General features: G+C 39.8%; 1 protein-coding gene across 1 annotated transcript; it reads left to right on the top strand.

Moving 5' to 3' along the window:
• The first annotated feature begins 3313 nt into the window (after positions 1-3313).
• nptx2.S (neuronal pentraxin 2 S homeolog) lies at positions 3314-20158 on the top strand. Its single transcript, XM_018239169.2, has 5 exons — positions 3314-3958; positions 7064-7280; positions 11220-11464; positions 14976-15155; positions 19464-20158. Exons 1-5 carry the CDS (start codon positions 3521-3523, stop codon positions 19689-19691), a joined length of 1308 nt encoding a protein of 435 aa, XP_018094658.1. The 5' UTR covers positions 3314-3520; the 3' UTR covers positions 19692-20158.
• Positions 20159-22751: the final 2593 nt, after the last annotated feature.

Raw genomic sequence — 22751 nt, 5'->3', positions numbered from 1 at the left:
ATAGAAAATGACAACTCCTTTATACTGTGCTTGTGTCTCACAGATTTTCCTTTCCATTACTAGATGCGCTGGAATACATCCCCCCACCACCAATTAAAAATGCATTTTTTTCCAGAGCTCTTAAACATAAATACATCTCTATTTTGCTGATTCCTGAATGAGGGTTTGATTAACTTTGTGTTCTCTTCTTTTGTAGTCAGATTGGTCTCATTCTAAGTAATTGTGGTTGCTTTTAAAAGCTAAGAACGAGAAACAATAAAAGATGGACTTGTAGAGGAAATTCTCAGAATTGAGAATTTTTTTTGGGGGGCGGGGATTGATTGACATGGTAAATAAATGCTGTTTTTTAAATTTATTGGCAGGTTTTAGTTACCCTTTGCCTGGAAAGACAGGGCAGATGGCAATTTATAAATAAACTGATTGTTTCTATACAGTACAGTAGATACAGATATGGGACCTGTTATCCAGAATGCTCGGAACCTGGGGTTTTCCGTGTAAAAGATCTTTCTGTAATTTGGATCTTCATACCTTAAAGGGATCATGTCATCGGAAAACATGTTTTTTCAAAACACATCAGTTAATAGTGCTACTCCAGCAGAATTCTGCACTGAAACCCATTTCTCAAAAGAGCAAACAGATTTTTTTATATTCAATTTTAAAATCTGACATGGGGCTAGACATATTGTCAATTTCCCAGCTGCCCCAGGTCATGTGACTTGTGCCTGCACTTTAGGAGAGAAATGCTTTCTGGCAGGCTGCTGTTTTTTCTTCTCAATGTAACTGAATGTGTGGGACATGGGTTTTTACTATTGAGTGTTGTTCTTAGATCTACCAGGCAGCTGTTATCTTGTGTTAGGGAGCTGCTATCTGGTTACCTTCCCATTGTTCTTTTGTTTGGCTGCTGGGGGGGAGGGGGTGATATCACTCCAACTTGCAGTACAGCAGTAAAGAGTGATTGAAGTTTATCAGAGCACAAGTCACATGACTTGGGGCTGCTGGGAAATTGACAATATGTCTAGCCCCATGTCAGATTTCAAAATTGAATATAAAAAAATCTGTTTGCTCTTTTGAGAAATGGATTTCAGTGCAGAATTCTGCTGGAGCAGCACTATTAACCGATTCATTTTGAAAAAAATTTTTTTTCCCCATGACAGTATCTCTTTAAGTCTACTAGAAAATTATATAAACATTAAAGTAAACCCAATAGGCTGGTTTTGCTTCCAAAAAGGATTAATTATATCTTTCTTTGGATCAAGTACAATGTACTGTTTTATTACTACAGAGATAAAAGGAAATCATTTTTAAAAATTTGGATTATTTTATTATAACGGAGTCTATGGGAGACATTCATTCCCTTATTCGGAACTTTCTAGATAAAGGGTTTCTGGATAACGGATAGAGCACTGTCATGTGTGTACAATAAAAAGACATTTATTTCGCAAAGGGAAGTGATGGCCTGGACAGATTTCAGTAGGATACCATAAATGGAATTCGGATTCCTATTTGCACATGCCAAAACTTCCTTGAAACCGTGTGGGAAGATTCACAATGCAATTAACAGATGCCAATTTTTTTTTTTCCAATCTGCTATATTTATGCTCATATCCGTACCTTATTACGACTGATGATATCTGGAAGAAACGATCTTTTATACTATTCACTTCAAGTTTAGTAAGCAGGAGGCTTCTCCTGGTCTTTTGTTTCTCCTGCACTTACTGTATCCCTTGCAAGGGGCAGAATGGTGCCCAGGAGCCTTGAGTAGGAGCAAATGTATGTACAGGGTAATGTTGTTGTTTGTTATGCATTACATTGACTTCATGGTGCCTCCTAAATGATGTACAGGGAAGGGGTGATGTGTCTACAGTATGTCCCACCAATGTCTATTGCCCAGAAGAATAAAAGGCCGGGAGGGGACCCAGTTTCAAAGCAGCAACACTATACAGAACATCCTTGTGAAAGTTTTCAGACGTCTAGACAGCTGTTTTGCTATGGAGCCAGATAATGTGGCACTTTCTTTTGAAATCCATTCATGTTCCTTGAAGGACTTTTGAGCTGAGATCTTGGTGATTGTGGTTCCCAGACAGTAACTGTACTGTACATCAGTTTTACTGCCCAGAAAATACAGTGAAATGTTTTACATGAAGCAGATTCCAGTCCATACACTACACTACATGTTTCGGGCCTCAAACGCCCTTTATCAAGTTGATAATGGGCGTTTGAGGCCCGACACATGTAGTGTTTTGTAGCTGCTAATAAACTACATTGTTGCAGGTCTTCTGCCTTGGATTGCTCTCCTCATTCTACTAGTTACATGTATACTGAAGACTTGCGGTGAAGTCTTAGAGGAAAGAAGCACCATTGCATTAAAAAACTGGGCAGTGCGCTGAAGTAATCCAGTATAGTGATCAAAATACAGCATTTCTAGCCTTATTCTATTTTAGACTTTACATGCCCTTTAAGGCCCCCACACACGGGCCAATAAAATCTGCCAACAGACCAAGTCAGCAGCTTATTGACCCGTATGTGGGGCCATCCAATGGGATTTTCTGATCGATATCTGGTTGAAAGTCGATCGGCTGGTTAAAATTGGTGGCCTCATCTGTGCGCTTATGTGGTTCCGCAATCCGACTGCTGGTATCAGATGCATTATGATCCGATCGTTGGGCATTAGAGCCCACAATCATATCAGCCTGATATCGCCCACTTCAATGTGGCATATCGGGGAAAGATCTGCTCATTTGGCGACATCGCCAAACGAGAGAATCTCCACGTCTATGGCCACCTTTACAGAGCATTTGTTTCTTAGAAGGGGGTCAGCGACACCCTTTTGAAAGCTGCAAAGAATCAGAAGAGAAACACAAATAACTATAAAACTATATAAAAAAAAAAATATTGAAAACCAATTGAAAAGTTGCTTAGAATTGGTCGTTCCATAACATAATAAAAGTGGAGCACTCCTTTAAGCTCTCTGTCCCTGGGATGAGCACAAGTGCAGTAAAAGAAGATGCAATTTTCTTGTGATGTTTGTAGGTGTGAGTGTTTATTTTTGTGAGTCAACAGGAAGGGTCCCCAGACTCTCATTGCACATTGTACTCTACAACAAACGTCTTTAATACTCCTCAAGGTCTTTCATGCTCCAGCCAATGGGCTCCACTCCTCTTTTCACACCCACTGAAAAAAAAAATGATTCTTCCCTTCCACAACCCGTGTCTGGCATTCACATTGGGATGAGATGACGTCTGAATGGGAGATGAGCTGCCAAACATGACACGCCTACTCGCGCTGTAGCTTTAAAAGGAGCCGGGGAGATCAGCTCCAGCAGTGCGACTAACGCTGTCAGATCGCAGAGAACAGCCGGGGGAGCGTTCCACGTGTGACAGGCTGGAAGCAGAGGGTAGAAGGCGGCAGTAAGTTTGTCTGGGAAGCTCCAGCTCAGGATAAACTCAGTCCAACTCTTCAGGATTGTTCTAACATTGCGCTTTTTGGCGTTCGCTCTTCTTAGTTGGAATAAGACAAAACAATGATAACCCTGCTCGGTGGCATCGCTTGTTTACTGACCCTTGTCAGTGGCAACAGCGTCAAAACGCAGGAGAGCGCAGCCGAGCGCTTTGTTTGCACCGCGGTCCCTGCCGACGCCGACCCGGGCTGCCCCATGGCGCAGGAAGCGCTGTCCCAGGAAGATGCTCTGCGCTCTAACGTGTTCCATCTGCGGGAGACCAGCCTTGAGCAGAAAGAGACTATCGGGAACCAGAAGGAGACGATCCGGGAGTTGACTGCCAAGCTCACCCGCTGCGAAAGCCTCTCCGAGGGGGACGGCAAACACGGCTCTTGGAGGAAAGTGTCGGGCAAACCCGAGGGCAAAGACACAATGGGAGACTTACCCAGGGACCCGAGTCAGGTCATTGAGCAACTCAGTCGCACCATGCAGTCTCTGAAGGACCGACTGGAGAATCTGGAGGTATTGTTTGCTCCTTATACTCACATATGCCTTTATGTACTTACCTCTAGTGCTTTAATCCCGAATTCAGTTCTAGATTAGTGGTAGCAACAGACATAGCAGGACTGATGGGTACAGTAACAGTGTGTATAGATGTCATGTATCAGAGCCCACCTCCCGGGGACTTGGGGGCTGCAGGAGAATAGAAAGACGTCTATGCGCTCTCCGAGGTGCTGACCTTTCATTCACAGCTCTAGGTATTTGGTTGTACAGATGAAATAGTAACCCGGCTGCAGTCCCCTATGTGTCCTCACTATATCACATCCAGAAGTTTCTCTATGCTCTCCCTTCCATTCCGAATTGAGTTCTGTTATACGCAGAGATATTCCCTATGCGTCCTCACTTTATCAGTTTCAGAAGTGTATCCCCCCCCAAGGTACTAATCTTACATTCCATTCATACCTGTAGCTCCAACATCACCCTCCTATCCACTGCAGGGGTTAAATGCTAGCACCCTCCTATCCACTGCAGGGGTTAATGCTAGCACCCTCCTATCCTCTGCAGAGGTTAATGCTAGCACCCTCTTATTCATCGTAGGGTTTAATGCTCACACCCTCCTATTCATTGTAGGGGTTAATGCTAGCCCCTTCCTAATAATTACAGGGGTTAAATGCTAACCCCTTCCTAATAACTGCAGGGGTTAAATGCTAGCATCCCCCTATCCACTGCATGGGTTAATGCTAGCATCCCCCTATCCACTGCATGGGTTAATGCTAGCACCCTCCTATTCATTGCAGGGGTTAATACTAGCCCCTTCCTAATAACTGCAGGGTTAAATGCTAGCACCCTCCTATCCACTGCAGGGGTTAATGCTAGCTACCAACTATCTCCTGCAGAGGCACCCTCCTATTCATTGCAGGAGTTAATGCTAGCAACTCTTATTCACTGCACAGGTTAATGGTAGCACCCTTATATTTATGGCAGGGTTTCATGCTCACACCCTCCTTTTCATTGTAGGGGTTAATGCTAGCACCCTCCTATTCATTGCAGGGGTTAATGCTAGCCCCTTCCTAATAACTGCAGGGGTTAATGCTAGCACCCTCTTATTCACAGTAGGGGTTAATGCTAGCACCCTCTTATTCACTGCAGGGGTTAATGCTAGCACCCTCTTATTCACTGCAGGGGTTAATGCTAGCACCCTCTTATTCACTGCAGGGGTTAATGCTAGCACCCTCTTATTCACTGCAGGGGTTAATGCTAGCACACTGGCTATGAGCAAAGCTATGTGAGGAGCTGTCCGTGGTGCTGAATCCAGAGCTGCTGTGGTTTTGGCTATTAAACTATATTATAATCCTTGCCCTATGATATTATAGGTCAGGAGTTTCCAACTTTTTGTGCTCAGTCCCTGTTAATTTGGGCTATTTGGTAACCCCCTCCCCCCCACCAGCATTACAAGGTTATGGATATTAATACATTTTTGAAACAGTCACCTTGATGCAGATCAAAGGAGTTCATCCCCAGATTTCACCTCGCCTGACCTTAACCACCTTCCAATGCATTAACCCCACCCCAATAACTGTTATAGATAGGGCTTATAGCTGAATGGGAACAATGTATTTAGAGGCAGCCACAAACATACCAGAACAAATTTTTAAAAAAAGCACAGATTTATGGTAAAGCAGGGGTGACAGATCTTGGACACATACACATTGGGACCCCCCTCATAGTATCAGGATTACAAAAGCCTGTACCCATTATAAAATATTCTTGTTAATACATGTGTATGCATTTAAATTGTGTTGTTGTTAGAGTTAAGCATTGGTTAATTAGTGGCAACAGTGAAAAACACTCATTCAAATGTCAATCATGAACAATGTTGCTTGGCATGGTGCCTGTAGAAAATAATAAGGCAAAGGGTATAAAATGCCATTTGCGTTCCCTGCTAATTCTGAGCTGGATCAATTATATACCCCACGCTGAGCTCATCAATAATTATGTGTGTTTATGTTCCGTAAATGGGCCAACTCTAGAAAATGACTCGCTGTGCCCTGCTCCAGTTTCACTGTACAGTATCATTCTTTGTGCCCACTTGCTTTATTGCACGTAATATCTTTGCAGTGTGTTTAAAATTAAGCAGACAAAGCAGATTTAGTTAGCATATGGGCATAGTACCTCTAGGGCACGCATGAGTTTTTCTCTGTAATCATAGAGACAATATTAATTCTAATATAGGCCATGCCATTTATAAAGGTAGTTACAAATAATTCTGTAATGACGCCACCTGTGGTAGGTTTGGAAATAACATCCACATCCAGCCCCAGAGCGCTCTACTTTTTTTTTAAAGGGGAACTATTGTGAAAATGAAAATTTAATATAAGCTTCCTCATACAAAAGTAAGAAACTTTCTAAATACAATCAATTAAAATGTCAGCATTGTTTCTGAAATAATCACGTTTATCTTCGCTATCTCAGCATCTGTTTTTCTTCATTCTGTCTTCATGCAGGTGTCATTGACAGATCCAATATATCTTACAGGGGGGCTTCCTTTCCAAGCAGATGTATTAGAGTTCACTCGAATAACTGATTCCAGTACAAACAAAATAACGGCCTTTTGCACAAATTCTGCATGTAGAGAGACATAATGTCTGGTGATTTTAATAGAGTGAGCTCTGATACATCTTCTAGGCAAAAGGAGCCCCCCTATAAGATATATTGGATCATTCATCTCACACCCGATTGCTGCATGAAGACAGAATAAAGAGAAACAGATGCTGAGAGAGAGAGATAGTGAAGATAAACTTGATTATTTCAAAAATGGTACAGAATTTTGAATTGATTGTATTAAGAAAGTTTCTTATTTCAGTATGCTGAAGTGCATATTAAATTTCAGTCATTTTTGTGATAGTTCCCCTTTAAGTATAGAGTAGTAGTGTTGCCTACTTGTATGGCCCTATAACATTTTCTACCCCACCCTAGACTTTTAGAAAGGCAGGCAAATATGATAGGGTATTTTAATATCCCCTACCCTGGCAGGGGCTAACTTATTTCCAAGGACAAGAACTAATTGGAGAGCACATTGTAGAGTCCTAACCTTTCTAACACATTGATGTGTCTTCTTTGTTAAAGCATCAGCTGAGATCCAACGTGTCCCATTCAGCTATGCCTAACGACCTTCGAGAGACCCTTCAAAGGAGGCTGGGGGACTTGGAGCATCAGCTTTTAAATAAAGTGACTGAACTGGAAGACGAGAAGTCATTGCTGCATAACGAGAGCACAACTCACAGACACAGGACGGAGTCAACCCTCTCTGCTCTCTTAGAAAGAGTTAATGAACTGGAGAAAGGTAATGAAACAATCAAATGTCTGCTGAAAGTCAGGGAAAAAAGTGATAGCAGATATGTATATACAGGTATGGGACCTGTTATCCAGAATGCTTGGGACCTGGGGTTTTACCGGATAAGGGATCTTTCTGTAATTTTGATCTCCATACTTTAAGCCTTCTAAAAAAAAAAAATAAACAAACTAGAATTGTTTTTGCCTTCAATAAGGATTAAAGATATCTTAGCTGGAATCGAGTACAAGGTACTGTTTTATTATTACAGAGAAAAAGGAAATATGTTTAACATTTTTGAAATATTTGATTAAATATAACAGGTTCCAGATAATAGATACCCTACCTGTACATATGAGGGAATATATATATATATATATATATATATATATATATATATATATATATAAATAAATATGAGTGAAAACTAGTGATGGGCGAATTTATTCACCAGGTGTGAGTTCGCAGCGAATTTAGACGCAGTCGACGATTAACGGATGCCCATTTTGACGCCAGCGAATTGTGACCGGTGTCAAAATCCGCTTTCGCTAATTTTTTGCCCACTTCACGAATTTCCCGGGAACTTTGCGAATTTTGTGGCTAAGCGCCCATCACTAGGGATGAGCGAATCTTTCCACCTTGTTTTGCCTCGGAAATGACCTATAGACTTGTATGGCGTCGTGCGTCAAAAAAAATGTTGCGTCCGTGACATTTCGCCGGTGGCGAATTTTTGGCGAAACGAAACGGGTCAAGTTACCTCAAGCCTACCCATCACTAGTGAAAACATTAGCGGTTGTCCCTCCATGGCAAAGCATAGAGCCAAGGTATTGGAACGATCCAATTCATCCAGTTCCCTTTATATAGGACAATATTTTCTAGCTGATCCTTAATATAAAACTAACTAAGGCGTACATACATTTTTGGAAGAGACATGCCCACTTTTTGCAGTGACCCAATACCGTTACACTATCAGTGATAACCTCTATGCAAAGTGCATTGTTTCAGCTCTTTAATAACCAGAAGGACTGCTGGGGAAGACTTAAGTTACTGCTTTTTGAAAATCAATATATTTGAGATATTTTATAGCTGCTGTGGGTTGACTGTAGAGATCAGCAGCACAGAAATGATTTGGCAGGCTAAGGTGGAATTGGGAATAAGCGTAAATTTGTGTCACCGAGTTCCAGAGCTTTCTGTAACAATGGGAGGTTAGAATAAATGAGGAGATGTTGACATAGAAGGTTCTGTTTTGCAGGTTCAATCCTCAAGGGGCTGTATGATTGCCAGTAGCAATGGCACAACACATGAATGGAAAAATATAACCAAGAAACTCATTTAAAATCCATATCTGACATGCATGTGATTGCTAAATAAAACCTCAGCAATTCATTGGCAAAGGAGCTTAGTAAAAACATCTATTGCAATGGCAGCTGAGGGCTGAATAGAGCTTATTTTCCTGCACATTAGTATCAGATGTGCTATTTAAATATTTTGGGGATCTGTTACTCTAAAACCTTGTGTTACCCAGATGTATCCTACAGTAATACTACCATGCCTGCAGCTAATAAGCTTTCTGTAAAGGTTTCCTTCCGGTAATGGACAAGTAGAACTGCACTTCCCAGCATAGCCCTGATAGCTAAACTTGCAGGATGAAGGTGATAAGTACAGACCAACAACCCTGAGAAGGACATGCATTCCCTTCCCCTGCTGTAATTAAAGAGAAGGGCTTCTCACTCTACTTCTAAGGTGTTTGATAAACAACACTTCTTTCCTCAGCTATAACACATCCAAATGTTTCTATAATCTTTCCATGCAATTTTCTGGCTAAACTTATATCATTTCTCTGTTTCTAGAATCTACACACACTTATTTCTATTCAGTATAGGTATAAGTGTGTGTCCTAGAGGAATGTTGTTTCGTTTCACTGTGTACTGTACAAACGTATATGGATGAAATGACAATAAACTCACTCTTGACTTGACTTGAATGTATCGATACAGCTAAACAGTAAATAGATAGTAATATCTATCTATCTATCTATCTATCTATCTATCTATCTATCTATCAATCATCAATGTATCTATCTATCTATCTATCTATCTATCTATCTATCTATCTATCTATCTATCTATCTATCTATCTATCTATCTATCTATCTATCATCTATCTATCATCTATCTATCTATCTATCATCTATCTATCTATCTATCTATCTATCTATCTATCTATCTATCTATCTATCTATCTATCTATCTATCATCTATCTATCTATCTATCTATCTATCTATCTATCTATCTATCTATCTATCATCAATGTATCTATCTATCTATCTATCTATCATCTATCTATCTATCTATCTATCTATCTATCTATCTATCTATCTATCTATCTATCTATCTATCTATCATCAATGTATCTATCTATCTATCTATCTATCTATCTATCTATCTATGTTATATAAATTATGCTTATCTGGCAGAACTGAGCAGAACTGTAAAGCGTTAAAAACATTCAGCTGTTCAATTAATTGGAAATGGGGTGATTAATTCATTTCATGGAGGAGGCCACATGGAGAAAGAGACCTGCTTCTTTTGTCAACCCTCCAATATATAATATAAGCTTGTTTCATTTTAAGGGTCCCTTCGTGCCTCTCAGGAATCTTGTTTCATGCCATCAGAAGCAATTAATGTGTTGTCATTTTCTTATTTAACCTGTGTCCAATCTGTTCATAATTTTTAAAATTGTAAATGCAATCCACCTTAAAACAAAGTAATGGATAGAGAGGACTTGAACTTGATTAAATAATATTGAAGATGCAGAATATTGGGGGGGGGGTGGGCTTCTTTTCAGATGGTTTGTGATAATCTAGTTGCCATTTCTAACTGTCTCATCAATGGCAAACAACTGAAGCATTTTAAATATCATATATACCCCCTTGATTAAATAAGCATGTATTGTTGTCTATGCATTACCCTTTCAAAAAAATAAACTATAAGGTGATAGTCTGTTTTGCACATAGCAGATTCAAACTCTACAGTATATGTATCTATCTACTTACATATAAATGGTAGCTGACATAGGCTTACTCTGTAGCAAGAGCACCCCTAGTGTTTATAATGAGACACAGATGCCTATGTGATAGTCAAGCCAAGTGTTGAGAGAGGATGTTTGGTGCTTTAAGATTGCTGCTACTGATGTGAACACTTAATGAAAATCCAGCATGACATGGTTGCACTGATTGCCTTTAATTTCATTGGTTCCAGATCAGTGCAGCCCAGCAACATGCATTTATTAGACATGTAAGCTGGTAGCATTACTCTATTGTGTGCTTAAGTGGAAAATATGTAAAAGGGTAAGTAATCTTATGGTGTAATCAAGGTGTATTTTGTGATTCCCTGCTACTACAATGTACCTTGGTTGCTAAATATAGTAAAGGCATGGGACCTGTTATGCAGAATGCTTGGGACACGGGATTTTATGGATAACGGATATTTCCTTAATTTGGATCTTTATACTGTACCTAGAGTCTACTAGAAAATCAGTTAAACATTAATTAAACTCAAGAGGCTGTTTTTGTTTTTAATAAGGATTAATTATATCTTAGTTGGGATCAAGTACAAGCTACTGTTTTATTATTACAGAGAAAAAGGAAATAATTTTTTAAAATCTGGATATTATTTGGGTCAAAAGAAGTGTATGGGAGATGGCCTTTCAGTAATTCTGAGCTTTCTTGATACTGGATAACAGATCCCATATCTGTATGTATGTAGGTATATATATATATATATATATATATATATATATATATATATATATATATATATATATATATATATATATATATATATATATATATATATATATTATAAGTGTTTATATTAGTCAATCTTTAGATAGGCCTCAGAAGGCTGAAATGTTAATATATCTCATTTTATCTCCACCCCTGCATTTAGGAAGCAGCACATTCAAGTCACCAGATGATTTCAAAGTCTCCCTCCCACTCCGCACCAATTACTTGTATGGCAGGATCAAGAAGACTCTGCCTGAGCTCTATTCTTTCACTATCTGCATGTGGCTGAAGTCCAGCGCATCGCCCGGAATTGGAACGCCATTCTCCTACGCTGTGTCGGGCCAAGCCAATGAAATTGTATTAATTGAATGGGGTAACCATCCTATTGAGCTGCTAATTAACGACAAGGTACTTGTGTGCTTTTTAAAAAAAGCTTTTTTCCTCCTAAATACTGCATGGGCGTTTATTCTTAAAGGGTTAGTTCACATTTCATTCATAATTCAGTCTCTCATTCAATCCACTGCCTGGTTGCTAGGACAAATAAGACCCTAGCAACCAGATTGCTGAAATTGCACAAATAATACCCTAGCAACCAGATAACTGCTGAAATTGCAAACTGGAGAGCTGCTGATTATAAAGTTAAAAAAAAATCAAACATTACAAATAATAAAAAAAGAAGACCTACTGCAAAATGTCTTAGTATATTACTTTCTGCACCATTTTAAAATGTAATTTGAAGTTGAACATCCCCTTAAAAGGCAGGCTTTAGTTAAAAATCAGAAAGGTCTGTTCTCTGTGTAGGTGTGTACAGTATATACTGTACCTTGCTCCTGGCCTTTTCCCTGGACCCCACAGAGAATTGGAGGGGGGGGGCTGTTTTGTTATGAAAAAAAAAATCAAGAGTCAAAGGTGTGAGCAGCCCCCTAGACTTCAAATGCACTTGTCACATAAAACTTGCTGGACATCTGACAGATAATGGAAATGACAGCAGTCTGTGTTGATAAAAGGCTGTTCCATCAAGTTGGGGGTCTCCAGTTTCTCATTAAAGGGTGCAACCTCGGCTCCCTGGTGTTCTCTTTAGGCAGGAGTGCCCACACTTTACTAATATTTTCCCAAAATGATCTACATCCATAAAAACGTTAGCAATCTGTTCCTAGGAAAATAATACTTAAAATATTATATTGATTTATGAGAGATTGTATATTGCTATATTTAACATCTATTTCTTATGTAACCTTAACAATAAACGTAAGAAATTATTATTAACGTAATAAATATCTGAATGAAAAGAATGAAACAGGAGCGTGTGATATAGACAAGCTGTTTGTTGACAGTGTCTTGAGATCTACTGATCCCCAACTAAAGGTCTACTGGCAGATCCTGATCCTACCTTTTGGGCACCCTTGTTTTAAAAGAGACATATAGGATAAATGAAAAAAACCCTAATTTTGTAGGCAATTATAAGTAATACTAGACATTAAGCCCGTTAAATTAACGGGCGCTAGAACATGCACATGCGCAGTAGCGCAATCCCACGGACACAGGGACTGGACGCAGAGACACTTGAACTTTATTATATAGGATATGGTGTGCTAAAAATGTATATTAATCTTTAAAAATAGCCCCTTTATTGGAGCTCCCTATAGATGTTCTCTGGTCCCTGTCTGTGTTTAAAATGAGGGATGGGCGTGTCCTAACGGTCCCTGCCAGAAGCACAGTAGGAGTGGGACAGCCAATCACAGCCCTGCAGTCACACAAACACAGACAGGCTTCAGTTCCCTATCAGGTCCTGTCAGCTGCTGATTGGTTCCTGTCCTAAAGTACAGTTTTTTTTACACAAAATGTCTTCTTTAAGGGCTAGTCCACACGGGGAGATCGGCAGGCGTTTGCGGTCGCGGCGACAAAGCGCCGCGCCAGTCGCCGCGACCGGCGCAGGCGACAGTTTTGTATGGGCGCCTATGTAAAAACGCCTGTGCTAACCACACCAGGCGATGCGCTTTTCAAAAGTCGCCTGAAAAAGCCTGGCGAGGCATTTTCAGGCGACTGTTGAAAAGCGCATCGCCTCGTGTGGTTAGCACAGGCGTTTTTACATAGGCGCCCATACAAAACTGTCGCCTGCGCCGGTCGCGGCGACTGGCGCTGCGCTTTGTCGCCGCGACCGCAAACGCCTGCCGATCTCCCCGTGTGGAATAGCCCTAAGGGAATCCTTTTGGAAAGAGTCTGTGGCCTAGGCAGCACTGATAAAAATAACTGTGGTCTTTGGCTATTAGATGGGGTTAATTTAAATACAGATATAAGTGCAGTTTATTTATATGAATATATATATATATAGAGGCCCCACGCCTCTGCTGCAGTCTCTCCGCCTTAGTTGCAAGCTCCCTCCTGGCCCCCGTGCATCAGGAGATTAGGATCAGCGTGGGCCATAGAGGGTGCGGATCTGTGAGTCCATCTGGTTTACCCAGTGTCCCGCTGGCCCAGACCAACCCTGTATGACCCAGCAAGAAACGGATTGCTCTCATACGTGCAACAATCAGTTAAGTGCAATTTAAACTGGTGCCTGAGATTAGCTGCTTTGCCTTTTTTACATCTATTTTAATAATGAAACCTCAGTGACTTCTTTAGATCAGGCATATTGTAATAAGACACAGCTAACTAGTATTCCCTGTAAGGTTTTGGCCAGACAGGCAGTTTGGCAGTTGTCACTTATTAACACATACATCATTCTGTAGATTAGGAATGCCCCAAAAATGACTGTTAAATAACATTGTGGTATATTGCCCTCAGACAAGCTATAATCCGAGTTGTTTGCACCAAGCCCATGAGGTACAGAACAGGACAAGCATCGCTCTTTGTGTATATAACTGTAAATGAATACTCCCCCAGCTTTGTTTATAGGATAAATAGAGTGAACTGTATTATTTGATTGCTATGTAGTGTTTGCACCACTGCTTACTAGACCTGTAAACATATAGTCCCAGGGTGTGTAGTAATAATAATGTTGCTAGGAGAGATACTATTCAGAAATAGAAATATTGAAATTCAATGCTTGCCAGAGCACATACATAAAGATTTCACAGACTGCTGTAAATTCCCAGCGTCAGGAGCATTTCATGCCACTTAGAACACAACAGAAATCTACAGCGCAATAAGGGCTGCTGCCATAACAATGGGCCCAGCTGCTCTCGCACAGACGCATTCATATCATCTAAGCTGCCTAGATCAGGGCTGGTAGGGTAATATTTGCAACCTAGACAGATCAGTTAATGGAATATCAACAAGATCACCTTGATTGGTTTCAATAACGTTATCATTATCTAGTACAGGTATAGGATCCCTTATCCGGAAACCCGATATCCAGAAAGCCGGAAAACCCCAGGTCCCGAGCATTCTGGATAACAGGTCCCATACCTGTATAGTTATAGAATCTGTTATTTGGAAATCATTTACCCAGAAAGCTCCGAATTATTTTACTTTACTTAAATAATTCAAATTTAAAACAATGATTTCCTTTTTTCTCTCTAATAATAAAACAGTACCTTGTACTTGATCCCAACTAAGATATAATTAATCCTTATTGGAGGCAAAACAATCCTGTTGGGTTTAATTAATGTTTTAATGATTTTTATGTAGACTTAAGGTGTGGAGATCCAAATTATGGAAAGATCCCTTATCCAGAAACCTCCGGGTCCTGAGCATTCTGTATAACAGATCCCATACCTGTAACACTGTTTTGCAACCCATGGTTTTTGGGCATATGTCAGTCCCGAGAGCACCATACACAAGCAGATAAGCCATTATATTGTTTTTATTAGGCAGGACAATGTCCCTTGAATGCATATGTTGGGTGAGTAGATAGAGAAATGCAAAAACCAAAGCACCACCACCATTAAGTGCATGATTGTGATTAACTCGGATACAGGTGGCTCAGCTTCCATTTACAATTGGCGATGGAAAGTGGCATCATATTGGTATCACATGGACAACAAGGGATGGAATCTGGGAAGCATTTCTTGATGGTGAAAAACTTGGCTCCGGGGAGAATCTTGCCCCTTGGCACCCAATTAAACCAGGTGGAATTCTCATTCTGGGCCAGGAGCAGGTGAGTGAGCCATATAATTGCCCATTACATTTCTGCTGCCAGTAAAGGCACATCATCATCCCTTCTATATATATATATATATATATATATATATATATATATATATATATATATATATATATATATATATATATATATATATATATATATATATACAGTATATGACTTTGCTATCCCTCCATTAGACACCCTGGGGAGCAATGTGCCTTTTGTTTCAAGTAAACTATTGATCTGGACCAACTACTGCTTTGAGATGAATGAACCTACCAGTGAAAATCATATTTTGACCTATAGGGAATACCCTCTAGCTGTAGGACAAAGTGTACTGTTTATTTCTCATCTAATTCTTCTTAATCTCCTTTTCAGACAGCTTTAGGGGTTTTTTTTGTATTAAAACTCAGCAAAATTGCACAACAAAATGCACTCAATAGAGCTTGTGTTTGGGTATCTATGTTCAAAGCATTTATATCATTTGCTCCCTGTGTAATTAATTCTCTAACTATAATTAACTTTGTTTACAAAGGATTCCCGTAAATTAAAAAAAAAAAGTATTTCTCCCCAAAGAACAAACATGTTTTTGTACATATTTATCTCTGTTATTCCTTCCTGTACTTTAAAGGCACATTTTAACTTAAATGATATGGAGTCTAAATAGGAAACGTAATGTTCTAATGTTCTTATATCTTTATAAGAGGGCACAATGTGATGCTATAGTCTTTACCTGCAATGGCTCATCATTCACTCAATGTCATGATAATGTTGTGCCATCCTAGAGAAACCCCATGCATAATAGCAACATTGTCATTGTTAGAAGGCTTTAAACGCTGCTGATGTTGTAAAGTTGCATAAAGAGGAACCTTCCTTAAAGGAAAACTATACCCCCAAGATGAATACTTAAGCAATTGATAGTTTATATTATATTAAGTGGCCTATTAAAGAATTTTACCAAACTGGAATATATATCAGTAAATATTGCATTTTTACATCTTTTCCCTTGAGCCCCCATGATGGTCTGTGTGCTGCCTCAGAGATCACCTGGTCAGAAATATTGCAGCTCTAACTGTAACAGAAAAAAGTATAGAAGCAACAAACTTTGTCCATTAACCGTATATCGTATGATCCCAGTGGCGGCCCTTAGTTCTTAAAATGGCAATTTTCTAATGGCACATATTACTAAAAAAAAGGATATTATTATGAAAATAGTTACATGAAACAGGGTTTTACGTACAGGTAAAAGCTGTTTTCTGCAATATTTTTTCATAGAGACCTAAATTGTTCAGCTTAGAGTTTTCCTTTAAATAATTTTAGATTCATTCCTAGAACCATAGAACCAACCTCTTAATGAGTAATATATAACTTTCCTATCTAAACCATATGGATTGACTTTCAGTTAAATCTAATTACCCATCTTATAAGTTGAAGCCATCTTACCATTTCTCTAAGGACTAAACACACCAAGAACTACAGGTATATAACCACCCTCTCTGCTAGGACAATGTCAATGATGTAACTTTAAGGGGACTCCTCATCCATTGGTTATGGTTGCATGCAGAAAGACAGGGCTGGTAACATCCTACTTCTTCATACGTGTATCCCACATTGTGTCAGACTGGGCCGAAGGGACAACAGGAAAAAACCCGGTGCCAGGATCTGAGAGTGATGGGGGGTTTGGCGCCAGTAGGAAGGACCGTTTAGTTTTCATGGAGGGCCCTGGCAGTCACGCTTTGGGTGGGCCCCGGATGCACCAGTCCAACCCTAGCCCCACAATTCCCCTTTTTCTCCTCTGACTCCTGTAACAATATAGCAAAAGCCTAAGTAGACACGGAGGAGAACTGACTTCCTACAATATTTCAGGAGTGAGAGCCAACAGTGCAGAACAGTACAAAGGTTGCTTTCAATAGCAAATCCATTTACAGAGAACAGCACTAAAAATGTGCACTGTACAGTTGGTGACTATGATAATTCATTTAAGTGTGCAAAAATAATTTTCCAGTGCAATTCCCCTTTAATAGTTAAAGGCTTATAGAAGGCTCGGATCTCCTTAAATCTACTGGGCATTTTAAACTGTGCCATATGGGTTGTCTCGTTGACAACATGTGACATGAAAAAAAAATCCCTTGTAACATTTGTTGAGATACAGAGAGAGAGAGAGAAAATGCTACAGGATTATCTCTTTTTAAATGCATAATTTTACATTTAATCAGAGAGGATTTGGCTTGACTTGTTAGCTTTATCACACTACAAGCATAGAAGAAAGACCAATACCTTACTTCCCAGTGAGCACCATGAAGTACAAATGATATCAGTAGCAAACATGAAACGAATAATGTATTATAATAAAAGGTGCAACACTTGCTACAGGTCTGTAACCCATAATAAACCAGCTTAATCAGCTTGTAGCATTATGAGGTCAATTAAAAGGTAAAGGTCCAATTAATGTTAGTTTAATCACTTTCACTTACCTTATATCCTAGGTCTGTACTCCTGTTAGCAGAACACTGCCCGCACCCTGGGGTACTTGTGAGTGAGCAATCCTCTTCTTCCTTTGCATGGGTGCACATGGGTGTGAAAAGCACTTTAACAAAAAAGGTGGCTTTTTCACTCTACTGCACATGCAATAGCCCTAGCATTCTAAAGAAAGGAGAAAGAAGGAAGAGGATCTCTCGCTTGCAATTACCCTGGGCTGGGGCTGTTTTCTGCTAACAGGAGCACTGACCCAGGGTATCGGCTAAGTGATAACAATCCCTAGGGGTGCCCTAACATTTGGCACCTCCATTGATTGGACCTTTTGCTTCTCCTTTAAATTGACTTCATACTGCTTCAAGCTGATTGGTTATTATGGGTTACAGACCTGTAGCAAGCTTTACTTCTTTTATTATAATGCCCTATTTGTTTTATGTTTTCTGCTGATATCATTTGTACTTCATGGTGCTCTGTGGTGGGCATACTCTTTCTTCTGCGCTTGTAGTCTCAAAACCTGTAGCAACCTTTGCACCTTTCATTATAATAGCCTGTTTGTTCGGATGCTAAGAGTTAATAGACAAGTGCAAAGTGTACATTTTTACTTCTTTTTTAGAACCCTAAGACTAGACATTATATAGAAACATTTAAAAATTTCATTCAGTGATTTGTTTAGGGGGTATCTGCAGGCAACCCATGGATCTTCTTTTTCTATTTTCTTTTAAAACCATGCTAAGTGTCCTCATATACCCCTAGCTCCCATAGCTTGTTAGCATTCCTGGTGTATTAATAACCAAGGTATCATTTGGCGTGTGTTCCTTCATACTGTTGTATCTCTTTAAGACAATGCAAGGGAATTTCCTATAGTCACAAATTTGGAGTTAGGTGATTCTAGCCAGAATACATGGGCGCTAGTGATGGGCAAATACATTCGCCAGATGAGAATTTGTGGCAAATGTTTGAGTTTCGCCGCCGGCAAATACATTTGCGAAACTCCCGCAGAAATTCAGTGGCGTCAAAAAAATGTGGACACATGTCGAAAAAGTCACTCGCGTGACGCTGGCGTCAAAATTCGAGTTTTGCAAATCTTTCGTCATTTGGTGAATTTTGCAGGAAATCCGCAAATTTTCCAGTGAAACTGGAGAAATTTGCCCATCACTAATGGCCACACTGGACTGTATTCTATTAGGTATGAACCAAGTCCATTATTGAATAAGGAATCTTTTTAGCATTTGGATTTGGCAGAAAACCTTGCTACTTGAAAGCCCAGTGTGACAGTTTTTTGTTCACAGATAATACAATTGTTTGCTATAGCTTAAATCTGAATATGTAGATTAGGGGTTGGGGTTGGTCCTTTATTCAGCCAAATATTTTCTGCAGGATTTGGCATTTACCAAAATGAAACAAATAATGGCTCTGGTGCGTCACTAATTCATATGCAGCTTAAAAATATATTAGATGCCTTGTTTAAATCCATGCTGAATACAGTAAGTGCTTTCCCCATGAAGCCTTGGTCACTAAATCGGAATCATCTCAATAATGCATCGCAAACAATATTGTTTTAAAGGTTTTAACAACCTTGACCATTTCTTATCTTATAGTATCAAATAATATGCCTTTATATGGTCCTATTTCAAGTAAAATGAACATTTACAGAATGCCCTGGCCAAGGTTGTTTATGCTAATAAAAACATGTTATTCAGGAAAGTACAGTCTACATGGCATAATGCATAAGAGGGATTCAGGTGTTGTTCTTTGGCACAAAGTAAAAAGCTGTTGTGTACAGTTTTGTCTTTCTGACCTTATGTTCTGATATTCATTTTGTTCTATTTGTTGTTGCTTCTACAGGACACAGTTGGGGGTCGATTTGATGCAACCCAAGCTTTTGTTGGAGAAATGAGTCAATTTAATATCTGGGACCGTGTTCTGAAAGCTGAAGAAATTGGGAATATTTCAAACTGCACTTACAATATGCCTGGCAACATCATACCATGGGTTGATAAAAATATTGATGTCTTTGGAGGAGCCACTAAATTACCCTTGGAGCCATGCGAAGAGCGCCTGTCTGAATCATAGCTAAAACTAGAGACCCCCCTCCCCCAAAGTGCCCTACTTTACTGAGACAATCTCTGTTGAGGTTTTTGGTCCTACAATGCACTTATTTGCTCAAACAAAAAAAACCCTCTAAGAAACAGGCATGGTTGGTGTGTGCGTTGTTTTCTAAGTGTATTGCCATAGTGAATTATACTACTAAAAGTCTTTAGGGGCTGGGCGAACAAGTTCCCGTTTGCCATATAATAACATAAAATGATCTGCAGGTTGCATTCTGGCAATCAGATCTTCAATGAGGAAAATAAGCATTACGGCTATACACAGATTTATCATTGCCTGGCAAATATTCAGCGGCACAACTGCTATTTGTTGTAGAAAATTTATTTCTGGGGTTATGTATTAATCATAGCCTTTTGCCCACAATGATGAAAATGTGTGTTCATTGGTTAAAATTGAATAAAGTCAGGCCTTTTCTGTTGGTATATCGTAAAGCAAGCCATGGCCCTCAGTATGTTGTTAAGTACAAGTACCAGCATCCCACTGGCAGCTCAAGGAACTAACTGAAAGTTCTAAAAGGCAACAGCAGCTTCCAAATGGTTATACTTTATAAACCAGCCTATTCTGATGTCTGTCACCTAGCTGATTTGAATTTATGTAATGCCATTTTTGGAGTTTGCTAGTTCTTCAAACTACGAAGCTAGTCCTACATTATGCTCGAGGAAGAGACCTATCTGACTCGAATGAACGCAGAATTATCAAAGGCATCAGACTATTTCCTGCATTGTACTTTGCTAATTCTGATGCATGGGTTGTCCTGAAACCTGTGGGGACCCTGGGGTATTGGTCAAATTGGGTTAGTGGTGGGTCAAACTCTAAGCAGAGCTCTTTGCTGATGATATAATGAGGCCAACGCCTCACTGATTCCACCCCTCTGTGATATCATTAGAGGGCCTAGGTCAAAAAACTGATGTGGGACTTAAGTGTTAATTGGGCATGATTTGAGAAGATTTCAAAGATTGAAAAATGTCTGAGCTACTTACCAGTAATAGCTAAAACAGTACAGGGGTCATTTGCAAAGACCCTGGCAAGGGCATGCTCCTTAGTGGGTATGCAAAGAACACCTCTTCCCCAGATCTGGCAGTGATTTGCACCTCATGGTGGATAAAAAAATAATCCGGAACAGGTTGCAAAGCACAGCTCTGAGGACGATGGCCAGCCCTGTCCTTATTACAACAACTGCCACCACTCCTCAAGGGTTCAAGTAGGGGGACACCTACATACCTCACCCCACCTGCTCTTCATGAATACAGCACTAGGCAGCACTTTATTCATGGAGTCTATGGGCTTCATTTCCATGGTGAAACAAGGCAAAAAAATTTGACGCATCCCTCTGCAAATCAATATTAAAAAAAACACACAGGTCTGCTATTAATATCTATAATTAGGCATGTCACTTAGCGAGCCCCTAAAATACACACACAGTAGATTTGTTTCTCCCATCACAGGAATGGCCTTTATACAAAATGGAAAATGAATCCAGTTTTCCGATTAAAACTGCACTTTCCATGAAGACGAATATATATATATATATATATATATATATATATATATATATATATATATATATATTCTTTTTTATGTGAAAAGGAGGCTAACCTTATCTGAGAAGGAAGTGAATTTTATATGAATTTTTATTAACACTTTGCCAGCATAATTCTAAACATTAAGGGCAAGCTTCATATGTATACTTGTAATTGCACCCCAATTGTGGGCTATAACTATTTATTAATGTAGACTGAGTTTTGTAACATTTCCTGCAGTGGCTATAGGATCACAAATGTGGTTTCATTTTTAGCTAAATGCTTTAAAATTAATTCTAGCAAAAACATTCATTCATGGGGTTAACATCAAACACTATTTTCTAGCTGTTTCCAGTGATTCTGCATGCAGTTAGTTGGGGGAGGGGGATAAAGACAGATTTCAATACCATAAAGTTGATGCATCTGGATCATTGTCAGTGCTATCCAGTATGAAAGCTCTAAATCCAATTACATACGGAGCAGAGCTATTATACATATGAATTATCCCATTAAAATATTTGTATTTCTTCAAAGCAATTATACTTCCTGCATAAATAGTTTAAAGGAAGGGCATCTGTTGCCAAAATATATTATCCCCAACCAAAGGTGTGGGCTAATAGAGCTAGCACTCCAGTTGGGGTTAAGGGCAGAGACACATGCTCACATTTGGGGAGATTAGTTGCCCAGCGACAAATCTTCTTTTCTTTGGGGCGATTAATCTCCCAGAACTGCCTCCCGCCGGCTAGAATGTAAATCGCCAGCAGGATGGCACTAGGAGCAATTTGTTTTCCAAAGTCGGCTGAAGTTTCCTCGTGGGGCAACTTCGGGCGACTTCTGAAAACGAATCACACCGATTGCCATCCCGCCGGCAATTTCCATTGTAGCCGGCGTTAGGCAGTTCTTGGAGATTAGTCGCCCCGAAGAAGAGGAGATTTGTCGATGGGCAACTAATCTCTCTGAATCTGAGCGTGTGTCTCTGCCCTAACAGTAGTTTTTTTTATAAAAATTTCCCCCCTGCGAGCGCTAGGCCGCTTGCACCGGGAGGGAGGCCCCAGTTTGAGCTGTTATGTTGTCAGAGCACATGCCCATAACTCGCTTCTGATGTCACGCACATAATGTGCAAGTTGCGCCATTTTCTCATTATGCATGTGCCCCAACATGCCCGCTCAAATAGGGAACTCCTTTCTGGTGCGGATGGCCTAGCGCTAGCAAGAGGCATTAAAAAAAAAATGCTGTTACCCTCAACTGGAGTTAGTCTGTATCTTTGGTTGGGGATTATATATTTTGCCAACAGCCATTTAAAGGCTACATGAATGTCCTAATACAGGGCTCTCCAAAAAAAGCCCATTGAGGCTCTGCATGAAACTTGTCATGCCCAACACCCCCACATGCCTAAGGGCTCCACTAACTTCTTTATCCTACCTCCCCATTTTATTATAAGCCTCCAGATATAGGGAATAATGGATAATTGAGCCAATACATGGAAAATATTTAGAGCAACACC

This window comes from Xenopus laevis, chromosome 9_10S (genome assembly GCF_017654675.1).
Source record: "Xenopus laevis strain J_2021 chromosome 9_10S, Xenopus_laevis_v10.1, whole genome shotgun sequence".
NCBI classification, from domain to species: Eukaryota; Metazoa; Chordata; class Amphibia; order Anura; family Pipidae; genus Xenopus; species Xenopus laevis.
Note: the sequence above shows the minus strand (reverse complement) of the source record. Positions and strands in the feature narration are given on the sequence as shown.

Coding starts and splice junctions, on each gene's coding strand:
- nptx2.S (XM_018239169.2), top strand. CDS start 3,521: ATGATAACCCTGCTCGGTGGCATCGCTTGTTTACTGACCCTTGTCAGT. Junction 11,465..14,975: donor AGCTGCTAATTAACGACAAG/GTACTTGTGTGC, acceptor ACTCGGATACAG/GTGGCTCAGCTTCCATTTAC. Junction 15,156..19,463: donor TCATTCTGGGCCAGGAGCAG/GTGAGTGAGCCA, acceptor TTGCTTCTACAG/GACACAGTTGGGGGTCGATT.